This window comes from Bombus pyrosoma, linkage group LG11 (assembly GCF_014825855.1).
Source record: "Bombus pyrosoma isolate SC7728 linkage group LG11, ASM1482585v1, whole genome shotgun sequence".
NCBI lineage: Eukaryota > Metazoa > Arthropoda > Insecta > Hymenoptera > Apidae > Bombus > Bombus pyrosoma.
In genome coordinates this window covers 14,138,203-14,162,813 of record NC_057780.1, presented here as the reverse complement: position 1 = coordinate 14,162,813, position 24,611 = coordinate 14,138,203, and the positions used below count along the sequence as shown (strand labels likewise).

The following is a 24,611-nucleotide window of genomic DNA, read 5'->3' as shown; positions in this document are numbered from 1 at the left end:
TTTACTGCAATATGTGAAAACGCTAGTTAATTATATCAATTTAATTTATGTTGCCAAAATAATATAACAAAATTCTTAGAAAAAAGAATATGCAGTATTTGCAACCTATATATGGGACAAATTATTAAACAAATTTTCACAAAGGGTGAAGATATTGTAATGTATTAAAATATACTATGTTTTGAAGATATGTTTCTTAATTAAGTATATCTTTTACATTTTTCATAATATTGTTTTAATTTCTTATTGAAGTTAATAGGAATTTTGTTAACTTGCACGTTTTTTTGAGAACAGATATTGAAAATATTTGTAGTTTGTAGAAAAGTTTTACATATTATTTGAAATTAAATTTTAAATTTTGATAAAGTGTATGTGTTTGTGGAATATAATGAGTTTGAAATAACTTTATAGAATGCAATAAGATACAATCATTAAGTCAGGTATAATAGTTCTACGACCTTTCAATCTTGCATCTTTAGATTCTACTTGTAAAATTATGTGAGACAGAAAGCTTATTTTACTCATGTTGAAATCAAGGATGCTTGTAATGTACTTAAGTAATAAATAAGTTTGAAATTCTCTTGAAGATATATCTATTTTTTGTAAGCAATGAAAGTATATGATAACTCTCTAAAAACAAGTCATTTTTAGATTTTCGTCAAATACTTTGGGAAAAGTATGTTAATGTAAAATAATGTAGGAGAGTAAAACATTGGATTGGAAATTCTTATTAATGTATTTCTTGTATTAATATTCAAATAGGAGACATCAATGTGATTTTTATATATATATATATATATTTATGCCTTATTGTACTTTTATCAGCTTGTAAATTATATATCACACATAAAAATTATACACATTTGTTTTTATAATTTTAAATTTGTTACTTATGTGATTATTTATCTTTTCAAATGATAAGAAAACTGTAAAAGTTATCATTTGCACTATTATAGTAATATTATATCAATATTTCGAAAATTTGCATTTTTTAAAATTGAAAAAAAATTAACGAACTAAAATAAAATTTTAATATCAGTGATATTTAGCTATTATGTTGTTAAAACGTTGTTTTAGTTGTTGTTAAAATAAGTTTCTTTAATAATTGGGTATTTTAACATTTTTGCATTTTAGATTTTAATTTTGAAAGTGTAGCAATTCAATATCATCATACTCTTTTATATATATCTGGCTCAACTTTTCTTTTTAAAAAAGTATTTATTCTATATGTATATTTAAATATAAGGATGTATGTTTTACATAATTGAATGGCGTTTGAAATTATAAAAGAGAAGAATGTGTAATTTGTATGTGTGAAAAACATAATTGTACAATTTGTACAATTATAAAAAATATATTAAAAAATATTGTTTATTATATTTGTTGATTTTTTCATAAAAATTATTAGAAATAGATATTAAAATCTTTGTTATATCATTATTATAAACATAACATTCTAAAATTTGTAGATAAAATCTTGCATGTTCTTGTTTTTCGTATCATTTTAGAATAGTGTATTACATAGAAATTAGATTCATACATGTAATTCATCAATATATTTAATAAAATAAAATGTTTTAAATAATTTTAAATAAAAGTTAGTAACTATTTATATGATATTTCACATTAATTCAATAAATATTTTTAATTGTATCTCAATTTAAAGAATCAAAAGTATATATATTTTTTAATTTAAGTGCATTAGTTATAATGACATGAACCAAATGTCATGAATAATGTACTTTCAATATGAATGGAAGAATGTTATGTAAAAATTAAATTTGGTAAACTTGATATTTTAACTATATTGTTATAGTGATATAGTTTATATAAGTACATAGTTACAGATGAAAGAAAGTTTAAAATTTGTAGTTGCATATATAAGTATTAATAACTGTTGTATTGTATATTTCATACCATATTGATAATAGCTATTTATCTTTGTATGGAATATGCTTTACATTTATTCATTGCTATTACTAACTTTTATTATTATTTTATATGTAGCATTTTTCTAATGGTAAAACATGTTTCAAATTTGAATAAAATATGAAAAAGTTCTTATTAGTATGCATAGTTTCTTGTTTTAGTCATATGTCAAATATCTTAAAATATTATAAATCCTTTTGTTTGTTAAAATAAAAGCAGGATTGAAATATTAAAATTCAAGGTTCCCAATGGGACTAAATATAATTCTGTTTTGTAATATTATGATGATATTTCACTTATCTTTTAAACTTTCTTTTGTCCACCACTGTATATCGACAATTTTTCAACTGTCAAGAAATATATGTTACAGGTGTAATATATGATGGTAAAGAACGTATAATGCAAGATGCTGAAATGATATTAGAAACTCCAAAAGGACATTTAGCTAATGTGAATAATTCAGCTGCAAGAATATTTGTGACATATAGACGAGCAACTCGTAAAATGCCATGCAACTCATTAGTCGTGACTGATATTTGTGTAATATTAACAAATAAAGGAGAAACTCCCCCACATGCATTCTGTGTTATCAATAAAAATTTGAACAAAGGCATGTTGGGTAGTGATGTATTTCTGTGTTATAAGAAATCTATGAATCGGGCAAATTTGATATCTTTTAAACCTACAATACTGTATAAATATCCAATAGTTGATTACAGCAGTTTTATTTTTCCAAATTCTGTGGCAATGTTTTGTTTGCCAATGGGAGCAACAATAGAATGCTGGCCCAAAGTAGCATGTAAACCTAAGCCAGTGTTTTCTACATTTGTTTTGACAGTTGCTGATGCAGCTCAAAAGATATATGGATCAGCAATAACATTTTATGAAGAACTCGAATTAGAAATGGATAAACCAAATTTTAAGGAAAACCAACAACCAACGGATGTACTCATGGAGAATATGAAGAATTCTGGTATGAAATCTTTTGTATATTTATATATAGTATGATGTAGACATGATTTTATGAGTGAGATATACATATGTATGTATATACATGTATGTAGTTTTCTCACTTAGCTGTTTCTTTGTTTTACCTTTTTATATAACAACCATATGGGATGTCCTATAAATCATAATGGAAAAGATGTAAAGTGTAAACGAATCTGATTATATAAAATTACTTCCAAAGAAAATTATGTAAACAAAGAATGTAGATCGAATTTTTTGATTGCTTCTGAAAAAAGTGATATTCAATGTAAAATTATGATATATAAGATAGGTACATTTCATATGTGTTCAAATTCTTAGTTAAGAATTATATGTGTATTCTAAATAATTATATGCTATCCAATAATATTAATATATTGGTAGCCTAGGTATTGTAGTTTAAAAAGCATTACACGTTGTAGACGATAATAGACAATGAAATGAGACTGAAATTATTAATTTTTACTTCTTCTTATCAATTTTAAATGATACTTTATTCTTGTGTTTTTTGAGAGGAGAATTATTTTCATTAATTGGAGATGTTTCACTACAAGCATTAAAAAATTCAATTCATTAACAGATCACATCAACACATTTTAATAGTGATGTAATATTTGTATTAAAGAATTGTTATCATTGTTGGATTAGTTTTAGCGACAAAATTGCTTGATCACCATGATTTTCCATGCATGATTAGACAGACATTCATTATTTGCAAAAAAAAAAGATTGTTTATATGGAAGAAATAACAAGTGCTGAGTAACTAAAACAAAGATTTATCCTTGTTTTTGAGGAACTTAGAAGACAAAGCGTGTTGCAATTAATTCATGATATTTGATACTGTTAAACTAAAGAAAGATTTGCTTATGCCAGCATGGGTAGATATTGCTTATCATTTATTACTGCAAGTAACAGTTTAATATTGTTTCATAAAATAAATTATTAAGATTACGATTTAAATGCAGTTAGTACTAAATCTATTTATGCTAAACCTATAGTATTGTAATTACGTACTTAGTTATTTTTCTTGATAACTAGAAAAGCAATCAAAAATGTTTATTTTCTATGTTTTACTTTTTTTTATAAAGGATGATCATCTTCTACAATTTATTGGATATCCTATATTCAAGTGTAACAATATGAAGTGAACTATAATAATAATAATAATTATTTACTGTTTAAATTTGATTCTAATTTTATTAAAACTATAAATTAATCTTTATCATAAGTTAAAATTTATATTATTATATTTGACATATATTTATAATAATAATAATAATAATAGTAAATATTAGAACTGAATATAATATTAGAACTAGAATATTAGAATTTTATGCTATATACAATAGAATTCATATTTAATAAGCACATACGTAGTTCGAACAAAAATGCTACACATATTCAAATTTATTTACTGCTACCTATTTATACGTATTTTAAGAAGCTTTAGTAGTTATTATTTTAGTGATTGATATTTTAGCTATAAAAAGGTTTCATTAAGTAGCATTCATAATATCTAATGAGGAAAAGAAATACATATACATGGTAATTATTATCTTCTTTGATATCTTCAAGTCTTATGGCATATAGTAAGGACTTTTTCTCCAACAATAAGTTTATATCTTTACTTATTTTGAGAATCTTTTTGTTTACAAACTGATTGATATCATCTTTTATCTTTTGTAACAAAAAGTTTAAAAAACAAAAAATTGGAGCCTTAAGAATATTTTTTTTTTAAATTAAATGTTAAAACATTAAATAACATTAAAACATTATTATACGCCTCGCAGTAATATTATAAGGCTATTAATTTTGATCGAAAAATGATTGATATCTGAACTGCTGTAATTTCTTTAATTTATTTTCTAATTACTTTCTCATAATCTTTTGATCTTTGAATTGAATTGTCCAGGATAAAAGCCTCTTCCTTGCATCGATTTCACAAATGTGGATATACGATTTTTCGTTACCGTCACACTTTCAATGAATAGTACGCGGTTGACATTAATCAAGAGGTCGCACAGTCAGATTTGCATTTCGTATATATGTTTTTAGTGCGTGAGTTTCGTACATAATTTTACTGTATGATTGTGCACTGTATGTACATATACACAAATTGTATTTGTATATATATTAAATACAGACACTAGCAACAAACACGCATTGAATAGACATTAAATATACATTAAAAATAGATGTTAGAAGTATATGTTAATATACGCGTTATACACACATACTAAACATTATACACACATACATACATTAAACACCTATGAAAAACATACACACAAAATTCAAGTTCGCCCACGCAAATTTTTGGTGTATCTAGTGTGATAAAACGAGAATAATAAATCGTATAACTTTTAGAAGAAGTTCGTCGAATAAAGAACAAGCTTTGTTTTTTAAATTCATTTCAAAATGAATCGTAGACAAAATTATTATTAGATATCATAGGGCCGGGATAAATAAAATTTATCTTCTCCTTCACCTCCTGCTTCCGAATATAAAAGTGCCTTCTACGACGAAATTCTATTCAGAAATGAAATGGAGAGACTTTGTTTTTTAAAATGAGTCCATACAAACTTATATGATTTTTTTTCCAAATTAATGATCCTTTAATGCTTTTGTACTATATCTATTATTTAATGTCGCATCACTTGTTTATACCGGTTACTAACAACATAAGAAAACAAACATAAGAATAAATTTGTCATAACCTTTGGTAGGTTTTAAATATTATATATTAACCTTTACATTGATTCTTCGTACATTAAGTTGTTGTTTAGGATGCTCATTAAGATGCCCTCATATTAAATTGTTATCTGTATGATGTATGCATGCAGTGTATGATGATGTGTTCTTCTACTGTCAGATGTCATGTATTGTGTACAGGTCGCAGGATGGGGGTTCTTTTTTGATGTGATATTGGTAACTTAATTGCGTTGTTATAGCGAACGTGGTGTATATTGTTGTTAAAAAAAATTATCTTTGATCGATAGTAAACGTGGTTCTGTAGATGATTTCCATTTTTTATTTTAATTTTCTTGTATTACTTCTTTCAAATAAGAACGATTTCAAACGATGCACCTACATTACGATCAGGTTGGTGAATCAGCTATTTTTCTGACTGTTCTGTCCGCTCTTTCATTTCCTTCGATGCCTATATGAGAAGGGATTCAGATTATTATGACGGAATTATTATTTTGGATTGTCTTGACTTAAGATTTTTCGTATTCTTGGATGGTGGAGTTGTTTGTCCATTGATTTTGGATTGCTTGGATGGTATTTACAGAATCGTAAGAAATAGCGAAATACATATTTGTTTCGATCATTTTCTATAATTTCCATGGCATGTTTTAACGCGTTAAACTCAAAAAGAGATATGTAGAAGCTTCATGATGAAATTTGACTTTTATGATCAATTGACCAGATACGTATAATTGCATAATCAGTGCTGTTTTAAATTTTAGAACCGTCAGTGCAGAGATAAATAGGGTGGTCGCCCACCACATATATATAGGAGAAATTCAGAAATTCAGCGAAAAGTAGGTTTGAGGAATTACGACTTCTAGCTGTTAAACGGCCAAATTAGAAACGAATTTCTTCGCTCAGTGAGTTTGGTGGAAAAAATGTATTTGCACAGCGAGAAGAGGAAATATCCTTGTACCATACCGTACCGAGCAGCCACCGTAAAAAAATGTGCGCACGGTTCGCTGCCAAACCACACATACACTGTCGGCCATAACTATTTCATATAAATTGCACGTTTTTCATTGTTTCCACTCTTCAGTTATACATATTATTATTCATTATCGATCTATTATATCATCTGTATCATATATTTCTTGTAACGTAAACACAAGATAAAGTAAAATTTGTTAGAATTATCTAATAAATGTAACAAATAGGTTCCCTAATATTTACGGCCGGTAGTGTAGACAAACTTTTTTTCAATTTTTTAACACAATGTAACAATTGTTTATAAAAAACGCAATTTAAAAAAAGGAGAACGCTGTTTCCAATCCGAAAGAGGTTTATTTAGATCTCAGCAAAAACTTTCTTCCTATAATAAATATATTTATAAATTAAATATACGCAATATACAGTGTACAAATAAAATGAAACATAACTAAAAATTAAAACATTTACTAAACCGTATTTTATGTTTCCAATTTAAATTTTATTCGCGAATTTAAATAATTTTAATTTATTCATTACACAAACATTTAAATCATTTTTTACTATAATTGTTTGCAAAATTCATATCGGTGAACATGTTTCCGATAAACAATACATATTTATTGGATGTGTAAGATAGCCTCAAAATATAATAAAAATTTTTATATGTTATAATTAACGTGTATTTGTGTTATTGGTTGTTTGGCCAAATATGTTTATTATAGAAATAAAAGCAAGTTGAAGCATAATTTTAGCATTCAATTTTACTAATAGGGAGGTATAGGATTGAAAATTGGTTTATGATATGCTCTTTCGGCAAACTGTCTTCGGCAAAGTGCTTCAATAAGCATTGTTTGCTAAAATCGATTCAAGGGAACTTTCGATACTATTACCCTGCTGTAGTCTTTAAACGTCTCTGTGAAAATACCTCAACAAAAAATTTCACTTTAAATCAGTCTTTTCTAACTGCTTTCCATTATATCTAGAATTTAAAGAATTTACATGATAATTTAAAAATAATCCTTATGGTTAGTAGAGATGGAATTGCTAAATTTCGGATGTGATTCTACTAACTCAAATTTGCGAATAGAAGAAAAAATTGCCGATCGGTAAAGGTAACTTGATGCTTTGTTTTTCTTCATCTTTAAATTCTGCATTTGTCTTTTTGCCTCTTGAATTAGCACAGTACGCGTCGCTAACTCTGTGCAAGTTTCTGATTTGTTACGGTTTATGCGGTTATGGTTTTTAAAAAACGTAAGTTACCACAAGCTGTCATTTGAGAATTTTCCAGTGACACTTCTTGACAATCTTGAGTCTGTGTGTGCTTACATGGTGAGAATTAGTCGGATTAAAGAGAGACCGGTTATCTTCAACGTCGTGTTTTTCAATCTATCTCCTAATTCAGTCTTGTTAATGTTGCCCCGTAACATAATGTGTAATAAAGTATTTATAGCAGAGTTCCGTTCAGTCATAGTCGGAGTTGCTTTGGCAGTCGGGTCATATTGTTAGTATTATATATTGTTAGTAGTATAGTCTCGGAAATATCTACATTCCTAGGCTTTTTGTCAGGACTAATGGTATGCGCCGTCTTTTGGTCGTTGGAACTAAACTAAACTAGCCATCGCGTATTAGATCATAGCTGGATCCAAAGACTCTTTCGGAATTATGTGTATCTTATTGTACATGAGTTGCCGTCTGAACGGGATCTTAGCAGATTTGTTAAACAAGCGTCTTTGTAGGTGATTGAATAGTTTGGCATCTGACTTTTACGTATATGGAAGTTGTTACTATGTTTGCATTTACTCAGTAATATTTTATTTGTAGTGACGAGGATCATCTGAATCGTGTTTAGCACTCTGTATTCGTCTGAAGGGTCATAGAAATAAAGTCCAGGTTCCTGGAAGCTTTTTATATGAAATAGGAATTACGCGGTAGGCAAAATGTGAAATGTTCAGTATGTAAACAAGCTTATCGTTATATCATACTTGCCTTGTTAATATCGACAAGGGTCTATAGTTTCTAAGGGTGCCAGAAACGTTTCTACAGCTAGTTTGACCTTTCTAAATGTATCGAAAAGAATATCGGGATGTATAAGTTGAGGATGTGTTATGATATATTTACTATCCGCAACGGCATTCGATTAATTATTAGGGATTAGATTATATATATCGTTACTATATTCTTTTAGAATATTGGTTAACTCCAACGTTAGTTCCTCAAACTCGATCTCATACTCGTTTTGGGCAATATATAATATATTTAATAAATTATAAAGTTTAATCTTGTTACTGTTGATAGATGTTAGTTTGGAATTAAAGAAATTGACATATATTCTATATACCAGGTTCTGTTTTATACATAGCTGCTCTTAAGCAACTGCAAATTTTGTGTTACATCCGTACCTTGGCAAGATGCTCTAGTATGTAGGTACGGTATGCTTACTTCGTACGAGTTGCTTCCTGGAGGCTCTAGGCACTGTGTTTACTGGGTCCATAGTAGAAACATAATCTACCTCAGGTGTATTTAATAAATGAATTCGCTAGTTTTAACCTGTTAACATGTATAAGTTCGGGATGATTATTTTTACTTAATATTTAACATTCTAAATGTATACCATGTCTCCGATTTGGTATTTTGGTACGCGTTTAATTATTTTATTGTCGTAGATTTCCTTGCGTTTCTCCTTTGCTTATATATATGTTTTCCTTTCGCTTTTTCTATTTGGAATTAAAGATGATTCCTTAGTTCTCTTATGTAGTCTTCTCCTCCATTGCTTCATATGTTGCCGTATTATATGAAAGCGTGATTAATTTAATGAATTCGTTCCAATTGATTCAAGCCTGGTTTACGTAGTGTCTAAGCTATTCTTTTATTATATGGTGTGCTCTCTCGAGGTTGCTATTTGATGGGAGCCTATAAATGATAGCCGGTGTTGGTTTTATTTTCAGAACCTTTTCCAATTAGCTTCTCTCGAAACACGTAAATTGATAGGCACTCTTTCATGAGATTATCGTCTATTTTCTTGGTCGTGATATCCTGCAGGGTGATCAGTGTTATGAGTTTCGTTAATTGGTCTTGTATCGATAAGATATAACGGATTCCCTTATTTGTTCTGGATAGTGAAGTTATTAAGACACTGACGACTATTTGGTGTGCTGCCACTGCTGTATTTGTAATTTATAATTTCAATCCTTGCTTTGGTTTTATTCGTTCATCTTTGCTTTTTCTGTAAAATTGACAATGTAATATTTCTTCTGAGATATATACTTTTCATAGTAAGCATAATATCTCTTATTCTCATTACAGCTTTAAAAACTTTCGCGTGTCCATTTAGTGCAGATTCGTGTACCCGTTTTACGAATATCTCTCAGTCCATGGATAATGGTTCTTCTATAATTAAGTTGACGTTAATGTCGATGTCACTGAAAATAAAATCGATGATATTGTATAGATTCCTTGTTTGGCTTTTGATGGCTTTTTATAAGTTACAATTCTTCCAGTCTATATTTCTTAGCCAGGCTGTTGTTGGGTATTTGTCATCCTCTATCGTTGAACTTTAAAGGCTCCACTTTCGTTAATACAGCTGCGATGTGTTTAACGGATGTTTATTCATGTGTATTAGAGCTACCAATAGGTTTCTTGTTTAGTTGTTCGAATTTGCTGTACTTCGATTCTTGATTAAGTAGGAATTGTGTCACATATTTCTCTGAATCCATTATTTCTTCAAGCATGTTACCGATATCGCCTTCCCGTTCGCTGAGAATTTTAAGTGTGACCAGTGAGATGACACTTCTCCTACAGAAAAAATGCGAGACAACGCATCAGCGTATTAATCTTTCCTTTCTTGTACTCTATTCCATATTCGTATTCTTCCAGTTAAAGACGTCATCGCATCAATCTGAAATTAGGATTCTCGACGTTCATCAATCAAACTAGCGGTGTGTGATCGATAACAATTTTAAATTTTCGGCCATACAGGTATGATCGGAAATGTTTACATACTCATATTGCGGAGTTATATATTCAGGGTTCTGAACGCGTATACTACCGGTTATCTGATCCTATAGGTTCTTGACTGAGTACCGCTCCAAGATGCATCGGTTGTTAGAACAAATGACTTTTGAAATTCGCGATACTCTGGTACTGACTTCGTGATTAGCGCTATTTCGAGTGATTGGAACGATATTTTCCGTAATTTTTTCCTATTTTCAATCGATGGTTTTCTTCAGGAACGTCGTCGGTTTGGCTAATTTGCTAACGTCTTCAAAAGTTTTTCTTTAATAACTACAGTCCTAAGAATCATTTAATTCGCTTAGGATTGCTAAGAGTTGGAAATTCTGTGATGGTCTTAACCTATTGCGGGTTTGGTTTCACGCCGCTTTCTGATATGACATGTCCGAGATAGATCACTTCGGGCCGCAGATACTTACATTTATCAAGCTGCAGTTTCACGCTTATCTTTTTCAGCCGTTAAAATAGTACTCGTGGTTTTTTATTGTGTTCCTCGGACGCTTTGCCGTATACGATTATGTCGTCCAAATATACAGAGCATGTTTGATTGATAAGGCTTTTCAATGCATCATTCATCACGTTGAACTAGCGGGATCGTCTTTTAAAAGCCAAAAGCATTTAATTTGGCATTTGTCGATATTCGTAATGCTCGTGTGGAGCGCTAAAGTATTTCGGTTTCATGGGCATATGGTGGAATTCATAGGTTAAGTCAAATGCGGAGAAATATTTTGCGTTCCCTAACTGATGTAGAATCGTGTCTATGTTAGGTAATGAAATAAAGAATAGTTTCTTTATTTCGTTTTTCCGCTGGCATCCTTTTTTTTTTTTTTTGTTAGGTACCCCTCAGAAAGGGAAATTGTATGGGGAGTCGCTATTGCTGACAGAATCGATAACATTTCCAGTCATAATCGAGAGTCAAAGGGTCAATCATAATAATTTGATTACAGTTGATTTTAATTCTTGGTTGTTGAGAGTCAACTTTACGATTATGGTATGCCGATTTCTGCAGAAAATAATTATTTCTGATTTTTGGTTAGAAAATTTGAATCCGGTAATCTGTGACATTTTCATAATTTCTTTAATGTTACTTGTAAGTATATTTCAGTGACGTAACCGTTCTTTCTTTTGCATATTATAGTTAAATCGCCGGTAAATAATAACCCTTTGTCTGGACTGGTAATTTCCTTAGCTTTAGAGGAAGAGAGAGCGTTGTTGGCTTTGATTTTGATAACTCCTATATGTAAGAAATTGTTGATGAAAATTATCATATCATAAGTCATAAGCCTTTTCTATGTCGGGAGATACGACAGTCAGATGGTATTGATTGGCATGTCCGTCGCATGTTAATCTCCAGGTTTATTAAATGGCTGTAGGTAGGGAAAATCACTTTGAAATTTGGAAATTAACAGATATTTTTCTAAGTTCCTAACAGAATCTATAGTTAATGATATTCTTTGTTAATTTGCACATCGTATTAGTGGATGCAATCGGACGGTACTTATTTAGGCCAGTTGGAATTTTGGCTTTAAGATAGGAATGACTATGGCTTCCTTCCACCTGTTTGGGAATACATTGTGAATCCAGATACAGTTGAATAGGGAAAGCACGTAATCAAGGGCAGGTTGAAAAGAAGGATGTTTGCAATTCCATCATGCCTACGACTGGTATTGCTACATTTAGTTAAGAAATATTTTAATTCAACGGTTCGAAGAGGCATATCCAGGGCGGATATGGTGGATGAGTCATGGTTTGTATCTGAGGAAGTCGATGGGTGTACTTTCATTTTGTGATGTTGGAATTCCTTTCAGTACTTATCACTAGAATTGTTTGAAATGTTGATCCTAACATTTCCGATATTTCATATGAATCTGTGGCAAGTGAGCTGTCTTCTTTAGTCAAGACGGGCATTAGTGATTTAAAACTTTGGTCGCTTTTATTTTTTTCCGAATTTCAATAATTAGAGAGAAGTAGTTCGTTTATTCGAGATATAGCTCTATGTTCTTTAAAATTGATAAGATTTATCAGAGATTTATGTGTTTTTATTTATGTTTTATCCATTGAAAGCATGTTTGCAATTTTTAATAACTCGTTCCATCATGGATTATATTGGGTTTTTATATTACCGGAGTTTTCTGTTTTTGGAGTAGATAAGGCAGCTCTTTTGGTAATAATTTTTATGAAGTTTACAAATGTTTCGTTTATTAAATCAGTATTTGATGGACTTGGTTCCATATGTTGGCGAATTGAATTAAATATTTTATTAAGGAACATTGCCCAGTTGATTTCTTAAAAAAACAGCCAGATGATGTGTTAAAGTGGGTAGAATTATTGGTGTCTAATAGAAAATCTAAGTTGGCAGATTATGTCTCCTTTTCGGTGATAGTACCACGTGTATCAGTTTTGTAAGAACCCTACAGAAGTTTATGGCTATCAAAACCAAGGATAATAAAAGATTTCGGTAATTGGTTTATTAGGTGAATAACTTTGTGTTCATCTAGATGCTGCCTGTTTCATATATAGATGTTGTATATGTGTATTGTATATTTTATGGAAGATTTTGACGACTATAGCTGCAAATCTGAACGTGATTGTGATTTGTTAGCTATAAATGTTGTCTATCATGAATGTACCAACTGCTCCGCTCGATTGGCTGGGTGTGCGATTTTTAAGAAAAGGTTTTGTAATTTTTGATCTTAATAAACACAACAATATTAGTATAAGGAAATAAAAAGAATTTATGGTCCCTTATCTTTAATTACGAAATATCCTTTGTTGCATTAGTTCGATTAATTTAAGTCTTATTTTTCAAGTAATAAATGATATTTTACGTCCAAAATCTGCTAGTATCAATGAATCAGTTAGTGAATCTTTCTTTCTATCTCGTTCATATTTCATGTTTCTCACTGTAATTTCAAGATCCACCAACTGAAACAAATGGCAGCATATACATACATAGGATTTCGACTGTTACATTAATTAGAGTGAGAAATATGAAGTATAAGTAAGATAGGGACAAAGGTATCTCAATTGTGTCATTGATACCAGTATATTTCGAGTGTAAAATTCTATCGTCTATAATTTGAAAAGTAAGTCTCAAACGACATTTTTATGCATGAACTCTATTCTCATCGTTTTAATGTCGCGAACTAACCTTGTAAATATCCTCCACATATTTTGTGACGCTCTATATGACATTTATATTAATGAAAATTTCCAAGAAAAGTGCACAATATGTTTAGATTTATTTTAACGCATTTTCGATGTATCGAAACAGAATGTCAAATAGGTAACTTAAGTGTACCAAAGTGATTTACCACGGCATACACATTTATGATAAGTCAAGTTTTATGTAATATTTCGTTAGTAAAAAATGATGAATAATCTAAAGTTACAATGCTACGATGTAACCAATATACTAACAATATATACATTCTTGTTGATTTTTCTCACCAACCCGTATGGTGCTGTGAGAAGCCTAGTTCTAGCGTATTAATTATTTTTTTTAAATATATAGATAAAAACAGAGCAATAGAATTAACGTTCATTTTACTATTTTGTATAATACTTTACTTTACTTTAATTACTAATTTTAATGCTAGTACTTCAAAATATGACTATTTTGTTTAAAAATTTATTTTATTTTAAAGAGTTTATTAATAACTATTTAAACATAAATGCTAAGAAACATTATAGGAACGTCTGTTATTCGAAACAACTAATTGGAGAATATGCATTCTTAAAGATTTATAGAAAAAAAATTAAGTAACATCAGACATACGTTTATTGAGTTAAAGATATCCTTTTTATCGTGTTTATGCTTGATTAACTTGTAATATTGAAACACCCTTACATTAATTGAAGCTTAGTTTATAAGTTATCAAATTCTTATGCGAATTATTCTACTTTTGTTCTCTAGAATTATTATTAAATTATTCTATTTTATGAAACGGAAATGCGTACATTAAGCCGTGATAAAGCTTTAGTATAAGATATGAGATAATAAATTTCAGACATATATAACATTTTTCAACCGTATACATATATAATTGTTATTCTTGTTCTGAAAGCTAGTAATGAACGAAGGACCTTTTCAATAGGTTCCATTTAGAAATACTAATTTTCATTAAATAATATATTACGAACTGTTATAGAATCAAATCAATTTTTTTCTAGGAAAAAATATTTCCATTTTTTCGTCATCACTTTTATTTATTTATCATTTATTCATCAAATGAAAGAATATTTGTTTTTCCAACAAAAAATTTTTGTTGGAAAACAAACTTTTTTTGTTTAGACCTACGTAAAATGCGTGAAAATGGTCGCGCGCATTAAATAAATATAACGTTGTAAGATTAATTCTAGAAAGAAAAATAAAGAACATTTTTTTCTTGTTTCAGTTGAACACGCAGAAATTGTTGACTACCAACAGTTAAAAATGAAAACGCAGAAGCAATCTGGAATATTTAAAAAGCTCACACTAGCTCAGTTAGAAAAATTACAGTATACAAATCCTGCAACGCAATCTTTGAACATTAGTAAATCTATATGCATCTTATCACATTGGCCGTTTTTTGACACATTTGAGAAATTTTTAGTTTTCTTACATAGCATGTGCAATAGCAAACCGCAACAAGTTCCTATTGAGAAATATATAGCATATTTTTTGTATGATATACCATTTCCAAGTCCACAGAGACCGAGAATTCTTGTGCAGTTAAGTACTAAGGACAGATTAATTTTGACTCAACCAGAAGATTTGGCGCTTCCTAGGTCTGGTGCCAGTTTTCGACAGTTACTCATAAATTTAGGACCCGATAATTGTTTACTTATATTATTGTTAATCCTTACTGAACAAAAGATACTTGTACATTCGTTACGTCCTGATGTACTTACATCGGTGAGCGAAGCAATCGCTATGATACTATTTCCATTTAAATGGCAGTGCCCGTACATACCTTTGTGTCCTCTTGGATTGGCTGAAGTAATGTATTTTATTTTATCGGTTTAATGGTAAATGCCAAAGATAATAACAAATCTTATATTTTAGGTCCTGCATGCTCCACTGCCGTTTTTAATAGGAGTGGATTCCAGATTTTTTGATTTATATGACCCTCCTTCTGATGTTAATTGTGTAAATTTGGACACGAATAATATAGCAATTTGTGATGATAAAAAATATTTAAATGTAAAACTATTACCAAAGAAAGCAGCTAGACAGCTTAGAAATTGTTTAGAGCATCTTTATTCGAAGTTGATTTCTTTGGGCAAAAGTTATTCATCAATGAAAGGTATGTCTAGTATTGTTGTGCTTGTTCTTTTTTTATCACAATACTTTCATCTTTAATGACTTTGTTTTTTTAGACACAGAAGATGAAGAATTTAGTGTGGATAAAGAATTTCAGCAGAAGCGAAAAGAGCAGGCTCTGGAGCTCGAAATACAAGACGCTTTTCTAAGATTTACCGCTACTATACTCAAAGGTTATCGTGCTTTTTTACTACCAATTACCAAAGCGCCAACAGTTGGTTCCACAGACCCAACTAGTTTGTTCAATATACAAGCGTTTCTTAGAAGTCGGGACAAGGCTCATGCGAAATTTTATAGTATGTTAGTGAAAACGCAAATGTTTATAAGGTTTGTTTTTATTAATATTTCTTTTATATTATTTACAAAGTTTAACATAATAAATCATTTATTTATGTCATATACGGTGGTACTGCATATAAAAAATTCTTATGCTTATGAAATAAGCAGGTCATTGCTGTTATTTAAAGAATATTTTCGACTACTACGAATTTAAATTTTGAAATTCAACTTTTATAGAACATTATAGATATAGATCGAGTCACTTCTTAATTTTTATAAAAAGTATGCGATATTAACGGGTATATATGGTATTAAAATTGGCTTTCTAAGATATTCTACTCATTTAAGATATTAAAGTGATTTTGAATTATTTGTTTGTAATGTTCACTTTCTGTGTGAAAATTTTAAGAATCCATTTTGTAAGGAAATATTAAATCTATTAGCGTCTATTAGTCTTAAAGCTAGTAGGTAGTCATACATGGGGTATTTATCATAATCGTCGCTGTGATTTTTTAAACACTTCTGATAATTTGACAACAGAATGTTACGAATAAGAATTAGTCATCACTAAATCGATAACTAATAATAATATTGAAAATCTTCCAAGAATTTTTTATAAAAACACTTATTAATACAATATAAGTCAAATATAAAAGTTCATGTTTGTCGTATATTGCGTTAATAAAACGTTATGTATTCTTATTACAATAAGAATTCACAACAAGAAAGAAAACTTGACTGCTTAATAACGGAAGCCATGATACATTATGTCTTTCACGTAATCTTGAGTGCGAAAAATTTAGATACATCAAATCTAGATACATTAATATCAATATCACCATATGTACGTACATTGACATTTCTTGTTTCGCCAATTTCGTTTTATATATGTAATAATTACATATTGAACACAGTTTACAGTCCAAAATCTTGAACAATTTTAACGAACAATCTTATTATAAAACCAAGCCGTGATAGCTTCAAATATTTTATTAAGAAATACATAAATTATTAATTTTGTTTGTTTTGTTTTTTTATTGATTTATCTCTTCGAATAATAATTTTTCATCTCGACATCGAATCAAATCAATCTCAAACGGAGTATTCTTTCACTGTTCTTCGATTACGATATACTATACATTAGAATTTTCAAGCCTTTTATACATATGTATTTAATATAGATTCCCATGGTTCATAACATATAGATCTAATAACCTAGGGAAGTTTATCTTGAGGATTGCAGAGTCCAGATTTCTGGCATCTAATATCTGCGGACAGAAATATGTGTATATGAAACATTTTCAATTATATCTACATTGATTTATAGCACTGTTAATTGTATGATCAATAGTTTGCAATATCGTCCCGTTTCAAACTGAAATTAATGCTTTTAAACCTTTCACTGTTGACTTTAGTTTAATTTGTAAGATCTAAATTCATTGGTAAAATGAACGACTACTAGCAAATATCTCCAGATTTTATCCAGAAAGAAACGATTTTTTTTTTACGAACTTTCAGATTCATCAGATCAAATTCGTATAATTACTTTCGCATTTTACAAACACCAAGTTTGTTATTAATATACATAAATGCCGCTTTCATCATAAACCTGTTCATCGTTTTTTAAATAATAATCAGAAATTTCAGAAATTTACTGAATTATTACTTCATGTTTTATCCAATATATTATTAAGTAGTATCCCATATACATACATAAAATGTTCGGTCAAAAATACTAAAAAGTATAAGGGATACTTCTACAAGCCGAAATAAAATAAAAATGGAGAATAAAAAAGATTGTCTGTGAGGCCTGTTTATTTCAACTTTTAAAAATCAAGCAAAAGATTCCGAACCGAATATAAGGCAATTTAAGGCTTAGGCGACGGAGGCGCGGTGATCTCTGGATACTTGAGAACCCAATGATACATGTCCGGCAGCTTACTTTGTATTTTGTTTAAGTCGTATAGAAGTGGACATTTGGTGCCATACACGCTCCACGTTTGTAGAATATTGTAGATTAAACACTAAATGTGTCTATTCACAGATATCTATAAGAGAAAATCGAAGTCTACACCCTATGGAATTTTCGAATTGAGAGAATTAATGTCTCCTTCGGTCCACGAGTGTGTTTACATAATTAACAAGAATATGGTAACAAATGTAGCAAGATAACTATGGTAGTGTAATATTTCCGTATACTCACGAAAAAAAAAGAAACAAAAACAAGTACAGAAAAATGAATTAAACCGATATTACAGCTACAGTTAATTAGTTATAGATTAAGATATGATACATACAGAGTCTCCCATATCCAAACTATGTAATAAGAGAACAAAATCATTCCGAACAGTAGAATTTGTGGATAACAGAATAATCACTTTTGTAATATTAAATTTTATTTATTCAAATAGAAATCAAGAAAATGACCATTTTCTTTCAGTAATTATAGGTCTTATATTTTTGCTGAATTACATAAGTTTTTTAACATAAGTATCTATATCTAACTATTGTTTTTTATATCATTTAAACTTTTTTTTTAAATGCATGGAATACTATGGGGGCAAAAAAGCACAGTCTTCAAAATAAAAAATTATCATTTTTATTTGCTGTTTGAGTTTTAGTAAAATTTCTACTTATGGCACCCTTATAACCCATAAAAGCACTAATCATCGCGAAATTAAATAATTTAATCTTTTATATTTCGATTAGGAATATTTTTTGTGAAATATTACATCTCGTATTTTAGTAAGCATTCTTTGCGAATATGAAAAGCACATCAGAAATATAATAATACGTATGATAATAGCGTTTGTAATTGAAAAAGATTTCTGTGTGTTACTAGCAGACAGTCTATTCGTATAACAGGATGTACGAATATTGGCTATTCGAATAATGAAGGTTCAAATACAGGAGGCTCTATTGTATAATGAAAAACGAGAATTAAATTATTACGTTGAATAGATCTTTCAATATTTCGCTTTTGTTATTGAAATGATGCTGCTCTTCCAAAGCTATTCTAAATCAAAAACAGAAATCATGTTTAACCAAAAGCGTAATCAATATAAAACTGGGCATGCTATTTATCAGATGTGTCCAGAAAGTACTCAAAGAATAAAGTAGTTTTGGGAGAACATAATCATTTTGACACCTGAATCTATTTTTTAATTGTATATTAATTTACAGTTAATCAATTATAGTTTTAATATCGGTTTAATTTCTTTTCTATAGCTTTCATATTTTTTCTTGTCTTTTTTCATTTTTTATTTCGTATATCCACAAATACATATATATATATACACACATTAAATTATGCAATAATTATTTTTTCTCTGATCGTTATGTACTTTGTGTTTCTTACCTTATTTTTTGATTACGTGAGAAAATTCGAGGACTGAAGGAGTCATTAATCTTCTTCACGCGGAAATTTCATAAGGTAAGCTATAATCTTCTCTTATGGATTTCTGTGACAGATGTGTGTACACAGATTTAACGTTTAATCTACAACATGTTTTAGAAAATGTAGGTAGGATCGTGTATGACAATGTAATGGTACTTTTCTCTATTACTTACTTATGAGGTAAGATGTTGGATATGTTTCGTTTGAGGATTACTTGCTTAGATTGATCTGTATTCGTTCATGTAGGATGCTGTCGGAGTTTAGAAATTTTGGTTGGTTTTTAAATATCAGTATCTAATAAACAAAACCGGATCATAATTTTTTTATTCTTCATTTTTACCTTATTTCAATATACAACAGCTCGCATTAAATCTTTTATCACCTCCGTCCGAATAGTTTATATATATATATATATATATATATAAATATATATATCCGCGAACTCGTGATTTTGGTAGATGATTCTCTAAGTTCGGGTCGCTGAAGATCTGTTAAAAAAAGGTATCGCAAAGTTGACCTTGACCTTGTATTTATAGGCTAAATTTTGTCGATCCTAGTATTCATCATGAGGAATAAAAGTGTCAAAGGAACCATGACTCGCAAGTAAAACGTTCTCTTAAAACATGATCTTAAAGTTATATTGCCTCCTCTATTAACGTTATTTGCGATATGTGTACATTTTGCAATTAGATAGAAAATAGGTAGTGCCATGTCAACATTATTAACGAGAAAATAGGGAATTATTCCTTAGCACATAAGACAATCCATCCTAAATAGAGCGAAGGCACCTAGTTTCATGATTTCCAAGTACATATTACAAAATTACTTTGTGTATGAAAGAACCTTCCAGGCCTGACTTTCGGCCTATAATTGTCATAAATTGGAAGATTGTTACATCTTTCGATATCTGTCACTTGTTTCTGTATCAGCCGATTTCGATGAAGTTTTCAGCATGTAGGTAGCAATATAATTGATATAAACGTACAAAACGAACTTTTAGAATTTGTATTGCAGGCAAAGATGAAAAGGTCGTAAAAACTTACTACATATTTTCTTTTCGATTCCGATCAGTTCCAATTTTTTCAAAATTTCTTTACACGTCATCTAATAAACTAATTCTTTTAACTTGTCAACCAAATTCAACTCGTTTGGTTCATTTTTAAAAAAAGTTATTCTGTTTTAAAGGATATCCGAATATTAATGTGAGCGAGTGTATTTATCTTGGCTTAATATCTTTTCGCCTCCATTGTATTGTCTACGTACTACCTACGCGTAATAACATGAAGGCTCATTGTACATTGAAGGCACATGTAGGAAAACATAATATCCTATGTCTCCTCTTTTTCGTATAAATCGCAAAATTACAATTCTAATGAAATGTTTCGTTAAAATAGTATTAATTCATGTAGTGCAAAATGCAAGGAACAGTTATGTTTTGCAGAAAATTACTTTGAGCGAAATTTTTAATGTTTTCAAATTTTTCCATTTTATGAAAATAATTTACAGCAAAATTTTAACTAGGAATTCTCGTTTCTTATTGTTTCTTCGGCTGTTTGATCGTTTCATATATAATGTTTTCACGATGTATAATTTTTTAATCAGATACGATGCGTCAATGAGCAATTTTTAAACCTAAAACATCATATGCATATGAAGCTGACGTTTAAAAATAATTTCCAACAAATAGTTATCTTTTACAAAAACGAGTGGTTCAAACACGACTTACATACAGTGTTCGATAAATTGTAGTGCAATCGACAAGGAGGGTGATTGTGTACACAAAAGATAGGTAAAAAAGATATGAAAAATTTAAAATGGAATTTTTCAGTTACTCTTCTAATTTTTGAAAAAAAATGATTTTGAATATAAAGATCATCACTAAACGAATAAAAAATATAAAACATTTCGTACGTAATTATATTGTGAATTAAATGAAATTTTAGACCTTACTATTATTTAACAATGATATTCTAATATAGAAATCAGTTTGTTTTAATCAGGAAACTTTTTAAAGAACGATAGATGCGGGGTGGCAGTGGCGGATGAATCGACTGAATGTTTCTTGAACATTGATTTATGTTGACGTTAGACACATTGCATATCGTAAATACAACTTTTAACATTAGAACTACTGTATCAGTCAAAATGACTGGTTTTACAATCTGGTTTTGAAATTCCTACTTCATGTTATATCTTTTTTCCGCGATAATGTAATGACGTTCGCAACGATAACTAAAGGAATAATATAACGAATTTTATTTTGTTCTTTATGTATTCAAACTCAAAATAATTTCGTACCAAAGCTAGGTATACTAATACCCAGTCAAAATGACTAGTGCTTGTCAAAGTGTAATAGGATCGTGCAATCTGTTTACCGAACCCGAATTAATCAGTTTCCTGATTTTATGCAACTTCCCACACGTTTTTAGAATTTTTACTGTGCATCCTTCAATATAATGGTGTCAATTGTCAGGAAAATTCCGGATCGATCAGTAGATTAATAGATCGCTAGATGCTAACCAGTCCCAGATGGATTAATAATACGAAAAATATACTACATAACATGAAATTCCTTTTGTACGAAACTAATAAATCAATAAATAAAAAAATACTCTATGATTACGTATTTTTTAAAGACCAGTCATTTTGACTGATTTTGGTAGAAATAGCTTCGTCTTAATTATCGGTAGATCTAGTGTTAAATACACACAAGGTGATTCTCTCACTAGTGATCAACGAAGAATGCAAGAAACCTCCCACCTCGTCTCGGTCCTGGTCGATTGTATTACAATTTACCGGACACTCGGTATAAGTGATTATTACTACTTACACAATGTAAATGAAAAGAGATTCAAATTTTGAACATGCATAATATATACAAACAGCATTTGTATTCAGTTTATTTATTTTAGAATGTATGTGTCGAAATTTCTCCCTAAGATTATACGTTGATTTTATATCGTGCCAAGCATTTTCAATCGATTGTTTTAATTGTTCAACAATGGGTGTAATCTACCCATCCGAGCTGGAATAATTTATTAAATTAGTCCCAGTCATCATTGGAAATTATGACGATCTGAAATTTCTCTTGGTCCACAATGATCTTCTATTACTTCTTATTTGCATTGCTATGAATTGTATAGGCTCCTTCATCTGCTAGATAATAATTCTCAGTCGATAAATATATTATAGATAAAACCAGTTTTATACTACATATACATATAGCATATAGCATATATGTATATGTGATTAATGAAACTTTAACGTTTTTTTTCTAACAGAACGATTAAGTTGCGACCTGTCGTTCCTTTGAGACTTTTAATCGTCATAACTCGAATTGATCATGATTTCAAGATCAAAGCCAATTTCGCGACTACTTTTTGGCAGATCTCCAATGCAGAGATGCAGAATTCTGATCTTAACAAATAACTTTTTTTACACCCTGTACGTACAATGGCAAGCATATAAATAGGAAAAGAATTTTATCAATATAAATGTAAGACATCGTTCTAAAGAAGCGATTAAGATTTCTCTTTTTTTCGTTGCATACGTTAAAATCGGTTAAAAGCGCCTGTAATTCGTAAGCTCTACTTCTTATGGTGTGAAGCTTTTATAACAAATTCCGTTCAATTGTTAGTAAAAAATAACAAATTTAAAATAAAAGAGATATTTGGGAAATAGCTAAATGGGGAAACACATGAAAAATAGTTTATTTTATAATATAAACAACTTTATTTACTATAGATAACTATTGTAATATTTCGTTGGGTCACCTTTTTTTTATATGAGCTCAGCACAGCGACGAAGTATGGAATCAATGAGATAAACGAAATGTTATTCCAAGCATTCTTGATTTCTTTACATTAGTTGTTTATACATTTGACTTTCTTCACTTTAATTTCTTTTTTTTTATTATTAATTAATAAATATTGGATTTTAATCGGCCAACTGTTAAGTCAGCCGATACATAACATTAACATTATCCCTCCAACTGCTAGCTCCTCCAAATCCGTTTCGCTTTTTGGGATATATGCTTGGAGTCGTTGCCAACTTGGAATTCAGTCGTTTTTATGTATTCTTAAATGATAAGAATTAAATATTTATCCAAGATATTTACATACATAGAGATGCTAGTTTATAATACTACTAATATGGTAAATTGCACCAGAACCGTTCGTACTCATTCATTCCAGCGTAGACAATTACAGAACCACCTCTTTCTTTAACAGTCGATTTCAAATTCGCTCTATGTTTTTGGTAACTTTCTCCATTTATAAATTAAAATTCGCCATATAAAACGAATATGGCGAATTTTAATGTAATTACATTAGTCCATTATCTTTTTATCCAGAGAAGATGTTCTTTAATGGGACCTAGTCTCCTCGCTTTATGATTCTTTCGATTTATTAAAAGTTACTCTCAATCGAAATTCAATCAGACATCGCCACGAACAGTATGGACATTAATTTGTGCACTCATTAGGGTTTAAATTTTGTCAGATGATGTGCCGTTTTGTTCAATCGTGGCGTTATTCTCCGTGGGCTTTTAGTGCGTGTTTCGTTATTAAAATTTACATTAACTTCTATCTGTTTCAATGGACGGGTTGATGGACAGCATTAGTCGGAACTTTAATGCATTCTGAAATTTGATAAACCAATTTTTCGTTCTTAAGATGGAGAATTTCTAGGCGCTGCGCTGTGTGCGTGTAATATATTTTCCATGACTCGTTTCTCTCTGTAAAACTGATATTCCTAACTACATTTTACAAATACAATGCTTATCTATATATGATAATCAAATGAACTTAGCGAAATACATGTATACTCTAGAAATGAAGGATTAAGTTTTTCTTTATTTAAAATTTTATATTTTTTTTTTACTAATAGTTAAACGGATGAGATATCGAAATTTTAGGCCGCAGTAGAGCTTAAGAATTATACTTTTAACATGTGCAAAGAGAAAAACGAAAATATCAGCCGCAACTTGCTAACCATGTACAATGTTATGTTATGTATATATCGGCAA

The 24,611-nt window shown here is 29.6% G+C and overlaps 1 protein-coding gene across 3 annotated transcripts in view; it reads left to right on the top strand.

Annotated features, from left to right (window-relative positions):
- The window catches only part of LOC122572808 (DENN domain-containing protein Crag), a 43,793-nt gene that overhangs the window by 1,864 nt on the left and 17,318 nt on the right, over nucleotides 1-24,611 (top strand). For all 3 annotated transcript variants that reach the window (XM_043738288.1, XM_043738286.1, XM_043738287.1), the window contains 4 exons: nucleotides 2,300-2,902; nucleotides 15,003-15,586; nucleotides 15,653-15,893; nucleotides 15,967-16,237. In XM_043738288.1, coding sequence (XP_043594223.1) covers nucleotides 2,300-2,902; nucleotides 15,003-15,586; nucleotides 15,653-15,893; nucleotides 15,967-16,237 — 1,699 coding nt within the window. The remainder of the gene's footprint in view (nucleotides 1-2,299; nucleotides 2,903-15,002; nucleotides 15,587-15,652; nucleotides 15,894-15,966; nucleotides 16,238-24,611) is intronic.